Source organism: Salmo salar, chromosome 08 (assembly GCF_965601325.2).
Source record: "Salmo salar chromosome 08, fSalSal1, whole genome shotgun sequence".
In the NCBI taxonomy this organism is placed as follows: domain Eukaryota; kingdom Metazoa; phylum Chordata; class Actinopteri; order Salmoniformes; family Salmonidae; genus Salmo; species Salmo salar.
The window spans coordinates 41,403,815-41,423,460 of NC_138298.1; the positions used below are offsets into that span (position 1 = coordinate 41,403,815).

The 19,646-nt window shown below is 41.5% G+C and overlaps 1 protein-coding gene across 1 annotated transcript; it reads left to right on the forward strand.

Moving 5' to 3' along the window:
- Positions 1-492: 492 nt before the first annotated feature.
- Positions 493-19,225, forward strand: LOC145881492 (uncharacterized). Its single transcript, XM_082978295.1, has 11 exons — positions 493-573; positions 11,911-12,142; positions 12,395-12,561; positions 12,661-14,662; positions 14,746-14,919; positions 15,662-15,835; positions 15,915-16,088; positions 16,350-16,523; positions 17,283-17,329; positions 17,466-18,015; positions 18,964-19,225. The coding sequence occupies exons 2-11, from the start codon at positions 11,937-11,939 to the stop codon at positions 19,223-19,225; spliced, it is 3,930 nt and encodes a 1,309-aa protein (XP_082834421.1). The 5' UTR covers positions 493-573; positions 11,911-11,936.
- The last annotated feature ends 421 nt before the right edge of the window (positions 19,226-19,646 follow it).

A 19,646-nucleotide genomic window follows, 5' to 3' on the forward strand; every position in this document is an offset into this window, starting at 1 on the left:
TGTTAAGGTGAGGTGCTGTAAATGTAGTGTAGTCAGTCTGTTAAGGTGAGATGCTGTAAATGTAGTCAGTCTGTTACGGTGTGGTGTGTGTGTGTGTGTGTGTGTGTGTGTGTGTGTGTGTGTGTGTGTGTGTGTGTGTGTGTGTGTGTGTGTGTGTGTGTGTGTGTGTGTGTGTGTGTGTGTGTGTGTGTTAGTGAGAGAGACAGATCCCATGTCAATAATCTATAAGGTCCTATGTTACCACACAGTGTATAGAGTACGTACCCTCAAATGACACCCTTTTCCCTATATAGTGCACTACTTTTACAGTATATCACTGATACCTCTCTACTTTCCTCACTCCTCCCTCCCTCACTCTCTCCTCTCCTCCCCCTCTCCTCCCCTCCCCCTCTCTCCCTCCCTCACTCTTTCCTCCCTCCACCTCTCCCTCTCTCTCTCCCTCCCTCACTCTCTCCTCCCCTCCCCCTCCCTCACTCTCTCCTCCCTCCACCTCATGTCTCAACACAGGTAGTCCATGTTTAAGGACCTAGAGGAAGAAATAGACCTTACGGGTAGAAGACTAAAACATCTGAGGTTTGTTACGTTCTTTTATAATTTAATGTAGAAAAGTGTTGTGGAGAAGTTAGGCTTTCATAGAGAGACAGGTGATTTAAGGGAAACACACCTGAAGAATTGTTAAGTTAATACAATACTGATTTCAACTTTACAACATGTGAAGTTTAGTCTTATTTACATTGGTGTTGATTGATATTAATTAGCCTAATCAATATGATCCAATGTGATGTTATAGGCTACAGGGCTATGGGGTAGAGTATTATTGGTAAAGGCGACTGACAGCGCATTATCGTGATTATTATCCGCATGATGAAACTACGTTAGAAGACATGAATCGGAATTATGTAAAGCTGTCACTAAAGAAAACACTCTGTTTCAACAAGTCAGTCAAGTAAAGTGACGAGCAACAATGGTACATAGAAACTATTTAAAAGTAGGGCTAAATCAAAGCTGAAAATCCTTTCTGGCGACACCGATCAGGAAAGTGGTGGTCCGTTTTGCTCACTTCTGTGCGCTCGATATAAGTTGGACGGCGCGCCGTTGCATAATGTTACCCACTGGTTCAATCGCTGTCGACACACCTTTCTTCTGAATACAAGCCCCAGTACAACGGGCGAGATAAACTGATCGCACCTCATGTGAACTCAAACAGTGCTGAATGTATTTATAGCTGTCTTGTAGTTTATTCTTATCTTTTGTTGTTGTAATGATGGAATTGGTGTCCTCAAGACACCATTATAAATGAGACACTGGTCTCAATTGAGCTCCCCTGATTCAATTCAATGAAATAAAGAAATAAACAAACCATATATAAGTAATTTACATAATTTCCATATGAAGCGGCAGCCGCGGAGATGAACAGCGCATGTGTGCTGAAAGTAGACTAATTCGAGAGGCGTAATTCACTTAAACAGCGTTTATTTTAATTAGACTTTAGGCTACTAACAACAAGAGGGATTTGTGTTGCATATAGAATATCATTGGTTTGTCTCTATGACATTCAGAGGCTGTGCTACAACCTTCTATAGGCGAGGAGACAAAAACATGGACTTTGCTTGGGATGTAATGTAGGATTCTGTCACTATCAATTGACTTTCATCATTTCAACTGGCTACTAAACAACATACTAACTCTAAATCAGTCAGGAACAATGACTTTCATCATTTCAACTGGCTACTAAACAACATACTAACTCTAAATCAGTCAGGAACAATGACTTTCATCATTTCAACTGGCTACTAAACAACATACTAACTCTAAATCAGTCAGGAACAATGACTTTCATCATTTCAACTGGTTACTAAACAACATACTAACTCTAAACCAGTCAGGAACAAGCCATTTAGCCTATATTATTATTATTATTATTATTATTATTATTATTATTATTTCAAGGCCATTTCAGAAATAAATTGTGAAGTATGTTTGACATTGTCACGAATCCCACCGAAGGTGTCTCCCCTGCCTGTTCGGGCGGCGCTCGGCGGTCGTCGTCGCCGGTCTACTAGCCGCCGCTGATCCCTTTTTCCTTCTGTTTGTTCGGTCTTATTGGTTGCACCTGTTCCCTGTTTTGTTTCTTGATTTTGTTTTTATTTAAGCCTGTTAGGCCCGCCCGGGTTTGTGCCGGATTATTTCACTGTTTTATTGTTGGATGTGCTGGCTGGCACCTTATTTTCTCTTCGGACTGTTTTGCCCTGTGTTTTTGGGCTGGTCTACTTTTTACGCGCCCTTTGTTTTTGGCGTGACCGTTTAGTGCCGGATAAATAAAAGACGTTATACTTACCCTCTGATCTCTGCGACTCCAACCACCACTCCTAGGAATCCCTGACAGACATGCTAGAGGCTGGCAGGAGCGCTCAGCATTTCAACAACTCATCAACAACAGCACTTCAACATCATGCCTATACATTTCACATTTAGGCTGTATAAAATAAATATATGACTTAAATGCCTTATTAGGATATACAGTCATTCTACACAGCCTTTGAATTGACTTTTAGAAACACATTATTGTGAGTGTTTATCCAGGGATATTTAGGTCTCAAGCTGACAGTATTTTCTGTTTGTTCTGACGTTAAAGGAGCAGGCTATCCCGATACAGACATACAGACACAGACATCACCTTTTTTTCTATAAATGATTGTTTTATGTAGGATGCTACATTTTAGGCCAGTTGCAATTGTAAGTAGGTCTAATAAAAACAAATCCCACTTCTATGAGGCAATATGTTTTGTTATTGTGAAAGATGCTGTGAAGCCTCATAGCCGACCTCAGCCAGTTAAGTTATTTTATATGGGCCTCGGCTCGGAAGAAATAGACTCCAATTAAGCCCTCTTGTTGTTTATAAAGTCAAACTAAAATGAACATTATTGTTGAAATAATTTACTCGACTGGTGTAGGTTTTCTCCATTTGTTGCTGTGCAACACTTGCATAACAAGTGAGCTATATTTTCAGCACCAGGCGCTGTTCACCTCCTATTGATTGTGCTGCTATATTTTCAGCACCAGGTGCTGTTCACCTCCTATTGATTGTGCTGCTATATTTTCAGCACCAGGCGCTGTTCACCTCCTATTGATTGTGCTGCTATATTTTCAGCACCAGGCGCTGTTCACCTCCTATTGATTGTGCTGCTATATTTTCAGCACCAGGCGCTGTTCACCTCCTATTGATTGCGCTGCGGTTGCAGCTTTACGTTTCAGCACCACTAAATGGTACGCTGCCTGCTTTATTAGTTGACCGACTCCTGCATTCTCTCTCCTCATGAATGAAGTTAAAATGTAAATTGTGCATTATTTAGGTAGAGTTACTTCCTTCTTGGGACATCGCATTTGGGAGTTTTTGCATCTTGGTCCGAGATTATTATAATAATTTTTCATTTAAAGAATATTCATATTTAATTTGGGGTCTTTGGGGGGCCAAATAATATTACTGGAGTGCCAGATTTAGCCCGCGGGCCGCCAGTTGGGGAACCCTGAGTTAGGCCATCGCAGAGAGAGGTGATTTAGGGGGTAAGACATCCGCAGAATTGTTAAGTTAATACAATACTGATTTCAACTTTCAAAAATGATCATTATAGGCTTCCTAACATTGATGCTGATTCATATTGACCAGCCTAGTCAATATGAATCAATGTTATATTATAGGCTACAGGGCTATGAGGTAGGGTATGGGGTTATATTATAGTCTACAGGGCTATGAGGTAGGGTATGGGGTTATATTATAGTCTACAGCGTTATGAGGTAGGGTATGGGGTTATATTGTAGTCTACAGGGCTATGAGGTAGGGTATGGGGTTATATTATAGTCTACAGGGCTATGAGGTAGGGTATGAGGGTTATATTATAGTCTACAGGGCTATGAGGTAGGGTATGGGGTTATATTATAGGCTACAGGGTTATGAGGTAGGGTATGGGGTTATATTGTAGTCTACAGGGCTATGAGGTAGGGTATGGGGTTATATTATAGTCTACAGGGCTATGAGGTAGGGTATAGGGTTATATTATAGTCTACAGGGCTATGAGGTAGGGTATGGGGTTATATTATAGGCTACAGGGCTATGAGGTAGGGTATGGGGTTATATTATAGTCTACAGGGCTGTGAGGTAGGGTATGGGGTTATATTATAGTCTACAGGGCTATGAGGTAGGGTATGGGGTTATATTATAGTCTACAGGGTTATGAGGTAGGGTATGGGGTTATATTATAGTCTACAGGGCTATGAGGTAGGGTATGGGGTTATATTATAGTCTACAGGGCTATGAGGTAGGGTATGGGGTTATATTATAGGCTACAGGGCTATGAGGTAGGGTATGGGGTTATATTATAGTCTACAGGGTTATGACGTAGGGTATGGGGTTATATTATAGTCTACAGGGCTATGAGGTAGGGTATGGGGTTATATTATAGTCTACAGGGTTATGAGGTAGGGTATGGGGTTATATTATAGTCTACAGGGCTATGAGGTAGGGTATGGGGTTATATTATAGTCTACAGGGTTATGAGGTAGGGTATGGGGTTATATTATAGTCTACAGGGCTATGAGGTAGGGTATGGGGTTATATTATAGGCTACAGGGTTATGAGGTAGGGTATGGGGTTATATTATAGTCTACAGGGCTATGAGGTAGGGTATGGGGTTATATTATAGTCTACAGGGCTATGAGGTAGGGTATGGGGTTATATTATAGTCTACAGGGTTATGAGGTAGGGTATGGGGTTATATTATAGTCTACAGGGCTATGAGGTAGGGAATGGGGTTATATTATAGTCTATGGGGTTATGAGGTAGGGTATGGGGTTATATTATAGTCTACAGGGCTGTGAGGTAGGGTATGGGGTTATATTATAGTCTATGGGGTTATGAGGTAGGGTATGGGGTTATATTATAGTCTACAGGGCTATGAGGTAGGGTATGGGGTTATATTATAGGCTACAGGGTTATGAGGTAGGGTATGGGGTTATATTATAGTCTACAGGGTTATGAGGTAGGGTATGGGGTTATATTATAGTCTACAGGGCTATGAGGTAGGGTATGGGGTTATATTATAGTCTACAGGGTTATGACGTAGGGTATGGGGTTATATTATAGTCTACAGGGCTATGAGGTAGGGTATGGGGTTATATTATAGGCTACAGGGCTATGAGGTAGGGTATGGGGTTATATTATAGTCTACAGGGCTGTGAGGTAGGGTATGGGGTTATATTATAGTCTACAGGGCTATGAGGTAGGGTATGGGGTTATATTATAGTCTACAGGGTTATGAGGTAGGGTATGGGGTTATATTATAGTCTACAGGGCTATGAGGTAGGGTATGGGGTTATATTATAGTCTACAGGGCTATGAGGTAGGGTATGGGGTTATATTATAGGCTACAGGGCTATGAGGTAGGGTATGGGGTTATATTATAGTCTACAGGGTTATGACGTAGGGTATGGGGTTATATTATAGTCTACAGGGCTATGAGGTAGGGTATGGGGTTATATTATAGTCTACAGGGTTATGAGGTAGGGTATGGGGTTATATTATAGTCTACAGGGCTATGAGGTAGGGTATGGGGTTATATTATAGTCTACAGGGTTATGAGGTAGGGTATGGGGTTATATTATAGTCTACAGGGCTGTGAGGTAGGGTATGGGGTTATATTATAGTCTATGGGGTTATGAGGTAGGGTATGGGGTTATATTATAGTCTACAGGGCTATGAAGTAGGGTATGGGGTTATATTATAGTCTACAGGGCTATGAGGTAGGGTATGGGGTTATATTATAGTCTACAGGGCTATGAGGTAGGGTATGGGGTTATATTATAGTCTACAGGGCTATGAGGTAGGGTATGGGGTTATATTATAGGCTACAGGGTTATGAGGTAGGGTATGGGGTTATATTATAGTCTACAGGGCTATGAGGTAGGGTATGGGGTTATATTATAGTCTACAGGGCTATGAGGTAGGGTATGGGGTTATATTATAGTCTACAGGGTTATGAGGTAGGGTATGGGGTTATATTATAGTCTACAGGGCTATGAGGTAGGGAATGGGGTTATATTATAGTCTATGGGGTTATGAGGTAGGGTATGGGGTTATATTATAGTCTACAGGGCTGTGAGGTAGGGTATGGGGTTATATTATAGTCTATGGGGTTATGAGGTAGGGTATGGGGTTATATTATAGTCTACAGGGCTATGAGGTAGGGTATGGGGTTATATTATAGGCTACAGGGTTATGAGGTAGGGTATGGGGTTATATTATAGTCTACAGGGCTATGAGGTAGGGTATGGGGTTATATTATAGTCTACAGGGTTATGAGGTAGGGTATGGGGTTATATTATAGTCTACAGGGCTATGAGGTAGGGTATGGGGTTATATTATAGTCTACAGGGTTATGAGGTAGGGTATGGGGTTATATTATAGTCTACAGGGCTATGAGGTAGGGTATGGGGTTATATTATAGTCTACAGGGTTATGAGGTAGGGTATGGGGTTATATTATAGTCTACAGGGCTATGAGGTAGGGTATGGGGTTATATTATAGTCTACAGGGTTATGAGGTAGGGTATGGGGTTATATTATAGTCTACAGGGCTGTGAGGTAGGGTATGGGGTTATATTATAGTCTATGGGGTTATGAGGTAGGGTATGGGGTTATATTATAGTCTACAGGGCTATGAAGTAGGGTATGGGGTTATATTATAGTCTACAGGGCTATGAGGTAGGGTATGGGGTTATATTATAGTCTACAGGGCTATGAGGTAGGGTATGGGGTTATATTATAGTCTACAGGGCTATGAGGTAGGGTATGGGGTTATATTATAGGCTACAGGGTTATGAGGTAGGGTATGGGGTTATATTATAGTCTACAGGGCTATGAGGTAGGGTATGGGGTTATATTATAGTCTACAGGGCTATGAGGTAGGGTATGGGGTTATATTATAGTCTACAGGGCTATGAGGTAGGGAATGGGGTTATATTATAGTCTATGGGGTTATGAGGTAGGGTATGGGGTTATATTATAGTCTACAGGGCTGTGAGGTAGGGTATGGGGTTATATTATAGTCTATGGGGTTATGAGGTAGGGTATGGGGTTATATTATAGTCTACAGGGCTATGAGGTAGGGTATGGGGTTATATTATAGGCTACAGGGTTATGAGGTAGGGTATGGGAGATTGACTGCACATGGGCGTGATTATTGTCTTTGCGCTCTTTCACTTCCCTGAGAAAGATGTGTATCAGGTAAACTAGTTTCTTTGAAAAATAAAAGTCCTTCTCGTAAATTCGGCCAAGTAAAAGTGACTTGCAGCAATGGGCATTGAATCTAAATGAAGGAAAAATGTGAAAAGTTTATGCCGCGTTCACAACAACAGGGAACTCGGAAAAATACCATGTCAACGCTCGAGAAAGAGGACAGTTCAAATCGATTTTTCCCAGTCAGATTTGGTTTTTTCCGAGTTCCCAGTTGTTATGAACGCGACATTAGGTTGAGAAACTGCTGCTTAGCTCACTAGTTACCACAGCCACAAAGTCAGAAGGTCCGCCTACCCGACCAATCAGATGAGGGATTGTGATGACGCGTAATCTTACCCGACCAATCATATGGTTGCGGGAAACGCTGCGTTCTCCAAATGGTAAATCTCGAGTTCAAGTTCTGAGGACCAAATAACGAAATACATTCAGGAACAAGAATTGGCAACGTCACTAAAATTCATAACATTAGGAAAATACAAAAGTTTTTGCCAAAAAAGTTGTTTTTCTTTTTGTGGATAACTAGTATTTAAATGATTAGATCACCTGTTGTTTTTTACGCACTACAAAGCCTTGACCAGAATGACGCGCTCTCCCCACTATTTATTGTTTCTGCAGTCAGGATTCACCCTCTTTAGAGAATTATTGGGTCACTTATCTGCAGGTAATCGTTGTTTTGAAACATGTTTCAGAGGTTTCTAGCGTTCTTTTACAATGTCATGTAGAAAAGTATTTTTGAGAAGTTAGGTTATCATAAAGAGCGAGATGATTTAGGGGGTAAGACATCCGCCAAGTTAATACAATATTGATTTAAACTTTAAAGAATTACTATTTTAGCCTTATTTACATTGTTGTTGATTCATAGTGATCAGCCTAATCAATAAGATGTGATGTGATATAGGCTACAGGGCTATGAGGTATGGTATTATTGTTATAGGCTACAGGGCTATGAGGTATGGTATTATTGTTATAGGCTACAGGGCTATGAGGTATGGTATTATTGTTATAGGCTACAGGGCTATGAGGTATGGTATTATTGTTATAGGCTACAGGGCTATGAGGTATGGTATTATTGTTATAGGCTACAGGGCTATGAGGTATGGTATTATTGTTATAGGCTACAGGGCTATGAGGTATGGTATTATTGTTATAGGCTACAGGGCTATGAGGTATGGTATTATTGTTATAGGCTACAGGGCTATGAGGTATGGTATTATTGTTATAGGCTACAGGGCTATGAGGTATGGTATTATTGTTATAGGCTACAGGGCTATGAGGTATGGTATTATTGTTATAGGCTACAGGGCTATGAGGTATGGTATTATTGTTATAGGCTACAGGGCTATGAGGTATGGTATTATTGTTATAGGCTACAGGGCTATGAGGTATGGTATTATTGTTATAGGCTACAGGGCTATGAGGTATGGTATTATTGTTATAGGCTACAGGGCTATGAGGTATGGTATTATTGTTATAGGCTACAGGGCTATGAGGTATGGTATTATTGTTATAGGCTACAGGGCTATGAGGTATGGTATTATTGTTATAGGCTACAGGGCTATGAGGTATGGTATTATTGTTATAGGCTACAGGGCTATGAGGTATGGTATTATTGTTATAGGCTACAGGGCTATGAGGTATGGTATTATTGTTATAGGCTACAGGGCTATGAGGTATGGTATTATTGTTATAGGCTACAGGGCTATGAGGTATGGTATTATTGTTATAGGCTACAGGGCTATGAGGTATGGTATTATTGTTATAGGCTACAGGGCTATGAGGTATGGTATTATTGTTATAGGCTACAGGGCTATGAGGTATGGTATTATTGTTATAGGCTACAGGGCTATGAGGTATGGTATTATTGTTATAGGCTACAGGGCTATGAGGTATGGTATTATTGTTATAGGCTACAGGGCTATGAGGTATGGTATTATTGTTATAGGCTACAGGGCTATGAGGTATGGTATTATTGTTATAGGCTACAGGGCTATGAGGTATGGTATTATTGTTATAGGCTACAGGGCTATGAGGTATGGTATTATTGTTATAGGCTACAGGGCTATGAGGTATGGTATTATTGTTATAGGCTACAGGGCTATGAGGTATGGTATTATTGTTATAGGCTACAGGGCTATGAGGTATGGTATTATTGTTATAGGCTACAGGGCTATGAGGTATGGTATTATTGTTATGTGATTGACAGCACATTAAGGTGATTATTATCTGTGGAAACTGACTCACTTTCACTTCCTGAAAGAAGACGTGCATTGGAATTATGTATAGCTGTCATTAAATAAAATAGTCTGTCTCTTCAAGTAAATGTGACGTTCAACAATGTGCATAGAAACTATTTAAATGTGGGGCCAAATCACATGTTAAGTTTAAAGCTTTCTGGTGACAGATCAGGAAGGCGGTGGTCCGTTTGGTGAACTGCAGGTGCGCTCGATATAACGTCACCGGCTCATCTATGCGCATTGTGAACCACCGGGTTGAATCGTCAGCACACCTTTTCTCAGCAATGTAAACTCCGGTGCGCTCGATATAACGTCACCGGCTCATCTATGCGCATTGTGAACCCCGGGTTGAATCGTCAGCACACCTTTTCTCAGAATACAAACCCCGGTGCGCCGGGCGAGATAAACTGATCGCACCTCAAGTGAACTCAAGCAGTGCACTGCAGCATGTGTCTATTCACTAAACCAGGGATGGACAACTGGCGGCCCGGGACCAGTAATAAAACATTGTTTTGGAACTCAGTCTGGGTCTCAACTTACTGTTGACCGTTAGAATAATAGAAAACACAAGGTGCAGTGTGTAAATGTGGTTGTGCATCAGCAGTCAGTCTATTAGCCCATGTTAGCTACATGTTTTTAGATGGTAAATTAGTCAAGTGGCTAAACTTGTAGTAAACATGGTTGAATTACCTACCGGGGTGGGGCCCATTGATCATCAGTTATCACATTACAAACTGCTAACATTTGCCTCCACTCTGTGGCAACATGAGTAGAATTAGCTGTAAAACTGAAAATGTTTTCTTTGAATTGCAGGAAATTAGTTAGAACATTTCTATATCATTTTCACTACGCCCCCATGGCAACATGGCAACATGGCCCCATGGCAACCTGGCCCCATGGCAACATGGCCCCATGGTAACATGTGCAGGAGAAACTGATATACATTTTTATTTATTGATTATTAAATGATTAAAACTAGTAATTATGTTACCAAATCTGAAACTAAAATAATTAAGAAACTCATTTGAAAAACTAAAACTATAATCATTGATTCCAAAACAAAAATTAAATAAAAACCATCATAAATTGTGTTCAGGATTTTTTTCTCCCTTCTATACGTTGTCTGGTAAATGCTGCCAGGAGATGGTGATGTTTCAAATAGGCCTAACTTGTTCATCACTAGTCTCCCTAGACAGACAGGTTGCCTCCCACAATGTACCAATGTTCCTGCATGCAAGCAAAGATTGTCCATTATATTGAGAAGATACTCAAGTGACCGCTCTAACAATGGAAATGCATGTCCTCAAAGAGGGAAGGCAGGCGGGAGGAGGTGAGATCTGGTGGGACCATCTAGCCAATGAGAGGGCAGATATGCGTGTGAACAACAGGCCATAGAGATAAAGGGACTGATTTTTATATCTGAGCCATTATAGCCTCTGTGACAGCATGGGCAGTGCCATTGACGATATCTCCATTTCAAAGTAGTACATTTTCTTATTCATTGGCTGATTGCTCCCAACTCATAGGAATTCCCACCCAGTTGACTACTTTAAAATGGTGGAAGGCCTCAAGCACAATGTCCGTTCTAAAACAGATTATATCCATGATGAATCCTCCATCTCTATGACAACAGGCACAACTCCAATATAAAGTATTTTCCCTCGTAACAACCTAACCATTATGGAACTTCTATTAGATCAAATAAGCCTCACGTAGCAAATTAGTAATTCCATTTTTTGTTGACCAAATTCGACAAACTCTCACTGACCTCCATACAAAACCTCCTCACATCGTGGGCTTATTTTCATTGACAGAGTTTTCGCTGAATAAAACCTCTCGCTTCGCCTCTTCCTCTCTGATACATGTCTGTAGAAGTTTCTGAGGTCAGAGTGGACAGAGAGGAAGAGGCGAAGTGAGAGGATTTACTCTGCCTAAAATCTGTCTGTTATTTTATTTCACCTTTATTAAACCAGGTAGGCCAGTTGAGAACAAGTTCTATGAGAGTGTGGAGTTACGTGAGGCTTATTTGATCTAATAGAAGGTTTGTAATGTTTAGGCTGTTACAGATGTACTGATATAAGTGGATGGATGTTGCATTCCGGTGATATGATACTGATGATTTGTCTCCATAGATGGTTTGTTTATGTTTCTACGGTTGTGGTTAGATGGAGTAGAGCTGTAGGCCTACAGCTCCATCTAGTGGTTGAGATGGGGACAACAGATGGTGACAAATGTCAGCTAATGGGGATCCAAGTCAAATCAAATGAATAACATATTGGACTGTGTATGTTTGAATACAATATGAAGTCTGATTTAAGTCTTTGACCTCAGACAGTAAATGTGTTGTTAATATAAATATTGACTGTTCTGTTATTTCTTATTGTAGCTGAGTGAGCTGTAACTTACATCAAAATGAGTCTCTCTGGGGAGAGAGACGAGGAGACCACTGCCTCTAAAATGCGTCTCTCTGGGGAGAGAGAGGAGGGGACCACTGCCTCTAAAATGAGTCTTTCTGGGGAGAGAGAGGAGGAGACCACTGCCTCTAAAATGAGCCTCTCTGGGGAGAGAGAGGAGGAGACCACTGCCTCCAAAATGACTCAAGACACCAGTTCTAAGAGGTAAGAGATGACATGTAAAATATACAGTTCTCTTAAAGATATAAAACTAAAGAGAAAAGTGTTCCCAAATTACATAAAATGTAGGTCATATCATTCACTTAAAAGGCCAGAAATGGATTTACCAATTGCAGACTGTATCTTTATAAAGAAACATCAGGACTTCTAGAAGTTCCATTATACAGTTGTTAAAAGGAAGTAGATGAGGTATTGATGAGATATTGATGAGGTGATCTGTCTCCCTGTTTTGTTCAGTGTCCAGAAGCCCAGAGCAGAGTCCCCTACAACCAGCCTGCTATCAATGAAGAGTGATCAGCCACCTGCTTTCAGCCAGGAACCATTACCAGATGACAATAAGGAAGTGGAGAGTTTGGACAGTGAGGATGCATTAAAGATCACACACAACCTTCTGGACAGAAGAAGTAAGACTGTGTTTCATACAATATTACAAAGAACGGTACAAAGACCCTTATAAAACACACACAAACTTATGAGTCCCAACTCTCATTGTTTTCCTACAGGTCAAACTCTGCTGACAGTCCAACAAGACATTAAGGCTAAACTGAAACACAAGTATCAACACATATCTGAAGGAATTGGACACCATGGAAACCAAAGTCTGTTAAAGGACATCTACACAGAGCTCTACATCACAGAGGGTGGAAGTGGAGGGCTCAATAATGAACATGAGGTTAGACAGATAGAGATGGCATCCAAGAAACAAACCACACAAGAGACACCAATCAAATGCAACGACATCTTCAAGCCTTTACCTGGACAAGACAAACCTATCAGAACTGTGCTGACAAAAGGAATCGCTGGCATTGGAAAAACAGTCTCTGTGCAGAAGGTCATCCTTGACTGGGCAGAGGGAAAAGCAAATCAGGACGTTCATTTCATGTTTCCTCTTCCTTTCCGTGATCTGAACCTGAAAAAGGACCAATACAGTCTGATGCAACTTCTTTCCCACTACTTCCCAGAGCTGAAAGAGATTGACAGCATTGAAGATGGTGAAACCAAAACTGTTTTCATTTTTGATGGTCTGGATGAGTGTCGACTTCCTCTAGACTTCAAAAACAATGAGAAGTGCTGTGATGTCACGAAGCCAACCTCAGTGGACGTGCTGCTGACAAACCTCATCGAGGGGAATCTGCTTCCCTCTGCTCTCGTCTGGATAACCTCACGGCCTGCAGCAGCCAATCAGATCCCTCCTGAGTGTGTTGACCAGGTGACAGAGGTACGAGGGTTCAATGATCCACAGAAGGAGGAGTATTTCAGGAAGAAAATCCCAGATCAGAATCTGGCCAATGAAATCATCAAACACATGAAGACATCAAGGAGCCTCCACATCATGTGCCACATGCCAGTCTTCTGTTGGATATCAGCCACTGTCCTTGAGATGATACTGAAAGAGGCAGAGAAGGATGAAGTCCCCAAAACTCTGACCCAGATGTACTCACACTTCATATTCATCCAAATCATTGTGAAGAACAGGAAGTACAACAAAGCCACAGAGACAAACCCAAAGGAACTGTCTCAGTCAGACAAAGAGATGATCCTGAAACTGGCAAAGCTGGCTTTCCAACAGCTGCAGAAGGGCAACCTGATCTTCTATGAGGAGGACCTGAGAGAGTGTGGCCTTGATGTCACAGAGGCATCAGTGTACTCAGCATTGTGTACAGAGATCTTTAAAGAAGAATCTGGGCTGTACCAAGAGAAGGTCTACAGCTTTGTGCATCTGAGCATTCAGGAGTTTCTAGCAGCAGTGCATGCTTTAGAATCATGTCTGGACAAGAAGGAAAATGTTTTCCCCCCCAAAGCAGTCACTAGTGATGATGATGATGATGATGATGAGGAGGAGGAGGAGGAGGAGGAGGAGATTGATGATAAGCAGGACGAGGAGGAGGAGAACAAGGATGATGATGATGATGATGAGGAGGAGGAGGAGGAGGAGGAGGAGGAGATTGATGATAAGCAGGACGAGGAGGAGGAGAACAATGACGAAGATGAGGATGATGATGACGACAATGATGAAGAGGAGTCATTCCAGTTGTCTGACTTACACAGGAGAGCAGTGGACGAGGCCTTGAAGAGTGAGAATGGACACCTGGACCTGTTCCTCCGCTTCCTTCTGGGTCTCTCACTGGAGTCCAATCAGAATCTGTTACGAGGCCTTCTGACACAGACAGGATGTACGACAGAGACCAATGAGAAAACAGTTAAGAGAACAGTTGGGTACCTTTCAGTCAAGATCAAAAGAGAATCCACACCAGAAAGGATCATCAACTTGTTCCACTGTCTGAATGAACTTGGTGCCAACTCTCTAGTTGAAGACATGCAGACCTCCCTGCGATCAGGAACTCTTTCAGAAACAAAGCTAAAACCTGACCAATGTTCAGCCCTGGCCTACCTGTTACTGATGTCAGAGGAGGTGCTGGAGGAGTTTGACCTGAAGCCATACAACACATCAGAGGAAGGTTATCAGAGGTTGCTGCCGGTAGTGAAAACCTGCAAGAGAGCACTGTAAGTTCTGTTATTGAGTTTATGTATACAGTATCATTATAATGAAGGATTTGTATATCTAACAGATTATCTCCTCTCTCAAGACTGGATCACTGTAAACTCACGTATGAATCCTGTGAGACTCTGACCTCAGCTCTGCAGACACCAAACTCCCCCCTGAGAGAACTGAACCTCAGCTACAATGACCTGGAAGACAGAGGAGTGAAGCGGCTCTGTGTTGGACTAACCAGTCCACTCTGCAACATACAGACACTAGTGTGAGTTAAATATCTTCAGTATCCACTGTCTTTATAGTGTTTATATATTTATAGTAATTATGTGTTATTATGTTTTTAACATTATTTGAAAATCTTGGTAAATATGCAGAAACATTCATCAAATGTGATAAATATATCAAACTAAGGTTAAATATATTGAGTGAGTTAGTTAGTGTGTTTTTAGTAAAATATATAAACTATAGGAACCAAGACTTAAAAAGAACTGATATTGGTCACAAGATGGAGGGAATGTTGGAACATAACTAACAAAATTAAAGTTAGCAAAAATATATGATTAATCCAGTATAAACTAATGTATAGAGTTTATTACACGAGACAAAATTAACAAATTGCTACAGCAGAACGACAGAGTCATGTCTTAAGTGTAAAACTAACAATGAGTCAATAATTCATGCTTTCTGGGAATGCTATAATTCCAAAAGTTATGGGCGGAGTTAGAAGTTGTCTGTCAGAAGTATTACAATGGAAACACACTTTTAATCCGTCTGTCTGCATATTTCATGACATGGCATATGGGGGGTGTAGAGACCCAATGAGCTGGATGATTCTCTTCTCATCACTCATCTTGTAAAAACATATACTACAAATATATGAAAATATGAAAATGGTTGTAAAAAGTTAACATTGGTTAATAATGTGTCCTTCTGTTATTGTCTTAATGCATCTCATTATTCTTAATGTTTTGCATATTTAACAGTGTCGATATATCTCCTCTCTCCAGACTGGATCACTGTAACCTCACATATGAATCCTGTGAGGCTCTGGCCTCAGCTCTGCAGACACCAAACTCCCCCCTGAGAGAACTGGACCTCAGCTACAATGACCTGGAAGACAGAGGAGTGGAGCTGCTCTGTGTTGGCCTAACCAGTCCACTCCGCAACATACAGACACTAGTGTGAGTTAAATATCTTCAGTATGAGTTATTATGTGGATGTTTTAAACATGTGTTAATCATGTGCTCTTCTGCCCTCTAGTCTAGGTCAGTGTGGTCTGACAGAGGGTTGCTGTTCACATCTGGCCTCAGTCCTGAGTTCACCCAACTCACAACTGAAACAACTGGAGCTGAGAGACAATGACCTGCAGGACTCAGGAGTTACACTGCTGTCTGCTGGACTGGAGGATCCAGACTGTAAACTACACACACTGGGGTAAGTACAGCTGTTTCAGTCAGGTCTGTACTGAGCTGAGTTACACTGCTGTCTGCTGGACTGGAGGATCCAGACTGTAAACTACACACACTGGGGTAAGTACAGCTGTTTCAGTCAGGTCAGTACTGAGCTTAGTAAAACAAATACTCTGAAAATCTGACGTTTCTTCACAATGTTTGTGTCATGGACAAATGTATGGGTGTCCTACAAGATGATTGACACCAGTACACCAACCTAGACAGCTGTTGTGTCTCTCTGTAGGCTGTCTGGCTGTCTGGTCACAGAGGAGGGCTGTGCTGCTCTGTCTTCAGCTCTGAGGTCAAACCCCTCCCACCTGAAAGAGCTGGACCTGAGCTACAATCACCCAGGAGACTCTGCAGGTGGACTGCTTTCAGCTGCTCTGGTGGATCCCACATATAAACTGATGAAGCTGAAGTAAGTCAGAATAGATGTCCTAATAGTGTGAGCAGTGGTTGTGTCATATGTAGTGTAGTAGGTTCAGTAACATGAGGACATGATGGTAGAATTAAGGGGAAGTTTACTCAGCAGGCTGAGCACTCCAACACAGCATACATCATCACTACATGAATACTCTTCTTCTGCATCTCTGATATCCTGTTGGAATTGTACTCCGCTCTGTATGCAGTAGGTAGGATAGAATACCTGTTTGTCTCTAGTAATGAATTGTACTCTGTTCTGTATGCAGTCGGTAGGATATAATACCTGTATGTCTCTAGTAATGAATTGTAGTCTGTTCTGTATGCAGTAGGTAGGATAGAATACCTGTATGTCTCTAGTAATGAATTGTACTCCGTTCTGTATGCAGTAGGTAGGATAGAATACCTGTATGTCTCTAGTAATGAATTGTACTCTGTTCTGTATGCAGTAGGTAGGATAAAATACCTGTATGTCTCTAGTAATGAATTGTACTCTGTTCTGTATGCAGTAGGTAGGATAGAGTACCTGTATGTCTCTAGTAATGAATTGTACTCCGTTCTGTATGCAGTAGGTAGGATAGAATACCTGTATGTCTCTAGTAATGAATTGTACTCCGTTCTGTATGCAGTAGGTAGGATAGAATACCTGTATGTCTCTAGTAATGAACTTGGATAGTGCACCAGAACACAACAATATGGTTTAAATGTTGACTGCTTTATTAGGTCTTTGTCAGTCAATAACCTGTTTCTCCTACAGTGTGGATCATGGTGGAGAGTGCAGGCTCAAATCAGGGCTGAGGAAATGTACGTCTCTTCAATCCTAATTAACTGCATATTCAGAACTATAGTATCATAGTAACTAATCAATACTTGTTCTGTACCTACAAAACAACATTTTATATTAAGATGTGGTTTGATTAAACTCTCCTTTTGTCTACAGATGCCTGTCATCTCACCCTGGACCCAAATACAGCACACCCAAACCTGATACTGTCTGAGGGGAACAGGAAGGTGACATTGGAAGAGAAGCAGCATTATGAAAACCATCCAGACAGATTTGACTATAGTCCCCAAGTTCTCTGCAGAGAAGGCTTATCTGGATCTCGTTATTACTGGGAGATGGAGAGGGATGGTGAATGGGCTGACATTGGTGTGGTGTACAAAGGAATGAACAGGAAGGTAGAAGAGGATGACAGTTTTATTGGATTCAATAGGAAGTCCTGGTGTTTAATCTGCTGTGATGGCCTCTACTTATTTCACCATCCTGGAGTCAGCAGAACAATCTCTGGTCCTGTTTCTAACAGAGTTGGAGTGTATCTGGACTGGCCAGCTGGTACTTTGTCCTTCTATAGTGTGTCCTCCTCTGGTACACTGACACACCTTTACACAGAACACACCACATTCACTGAACCCCTCTATCCTGGGTTTGGGGTTTGCTCCTCCTCCTCCTCAGTGACCCTGTGTCAGATAGATGACCAACACATTCAGAGGTGAGTCATAGCAATATTTCATCATTTGTTTCATCATTTCTATAATTACATTAGTAGTGGTGTGTTTTAATGTGTTCTGTTGGACCTACAGACAGTTAGATTAGTAGTAGTGGTGTGTTTTAATGTGTTCTGTTGGACCTACAGACAGTTAGATTAGTAGTAGTGGTGTGTTTTAATGTGTTAGTAGATTCCTGTCCTCTATTTAATTTCAGTCTGTTAAATGGAACAGCCTCTCTGTAATGTCATTCTCTCTCTAACCACTAGAGGGCATCAGAACCTGTTGAATAGAACAGCCTCTCTGTAATGTCATTATCTCTCTAACCATTAGAGGGCATCAGAACCTGTTGAATAGAACAGCCTCTCTGTAATGTCATTCTCTCTCTAACCACTAGAGGGAATCAGAACCTGTTAAATAGAACAGCCTCTCTGTAATGTCATTCTCTCTCTAACCACTAGAGGGCATCAGAAGCTGTTAAATAGAACAGCCTCTCTGTAATGTCATTCTCTCTTAACCACTAGAGGGCATCAGAACCTGTTAAATAGAACAGCCTCTCTGTAATGTCATTCTCTCTCTAATCACTACCTGGGGGTATGTAACTCATGATAACTGGTGACTTCACATCTCTAAGGGCTTTCCTCAACATATGCAATGTCTTCATTAGTATTGCCTCTATGAAAGTTGACATAGTGGGTTATGTCACATTTAGGCAATGCGCCCTACGTAGGGAGTTGTTCTCTCACCCCTTATAAACTTGTTGTATGTCTTATGAAGACTGTATGTATGCTATATAAAGCCTTTATAAGTTGTATTTAGTTTAATCACAGTCTATCCTTCTGCTTTACCAACACCAGAGACCATGGTGGAGAGAGTTGGATCAAGCCTGGACCTGAGAACACCAGAGACCATGGTGGAGAGAGTTGGATCAAGCCTGGACCTGAGAACACCAGAGACCATGGTGGAGAGAGTTGTATCAAGCCTGGACCTGAGAACATCAGAGACCATGGTGGAGAGAGTTGTATCAAGCCTGGACCTGAGAACACCAGAGACCATGGTGGAGAGAGTTGGATCAAGCCTGGACCTGAGAACACCAGATACCATGGTGGAGAGAGTTGGATCAAGCCTGGACCTGAGGACACAAGAGACCATGGTGGAGAGAGTTGGATCAAGCCTGGAACTGAGAACACCAGAGACCATGGTGGAGAGAGTTGATCAAGCCTGGACCTGAGAAATGTGAGTTAACTGATAATTGTTTTTAAATCAAAATTGTTTAAAGCGTTCATTGTAGTTGAGTCCCAGTCAAGGAACACAATCATGATCTATTTGGTCAGAACAAACTTAAAGGTAGAGTCAGCGATATGACGTAGATGCACAAAGTAAACAGCATAGTGGGTCAATTTCTACAACAACTAAGAGCGTTATACAGCAAGGCTAAATTTCTCTGCTGTTTTGATCCCGTGACTACCACTCTGTTAGAGAGTGAAGAGAACCCTTGCACATGGACAGATACTGTGTGTGACTGTGTGAGAGAGAAGTCAGGCATCTTGCTCATCACAATATCTGTTGTGCTGCTCGTACATCATCATTTAGCTGACTCTACCTTTAAGCTCTCATCCTAGGATCTACCAGAAAT

What these genes read in the sequence shown, in the direction of transcription:
- LOC145881492 (XM_082978295.1), top strand. Translation starts at nt 11,937, where the DNA reads ATGAGTCTCTCTGGGGAGAGAGACGAGGAGACCACTGCCTCTAAAATG. An exon ending in CGCAACATACAGACACTAGT is followed by an intron (nt 15,836 to 15,914) that starts GTGAGTTAAATA and finishes TCTGCCCTCTAG; the next exon opens with TCTAGGTCAGTGTGGTCTGA. An exon ending in TGTAAACTACACACACTGGG is followed by an intron (nt 16,089 to 16,349) that starts GTAAGTACAGCT and finishes GTCTCTCTGTAG; the next exon opens with GCTGTCTGGCTGTCTGGTCA.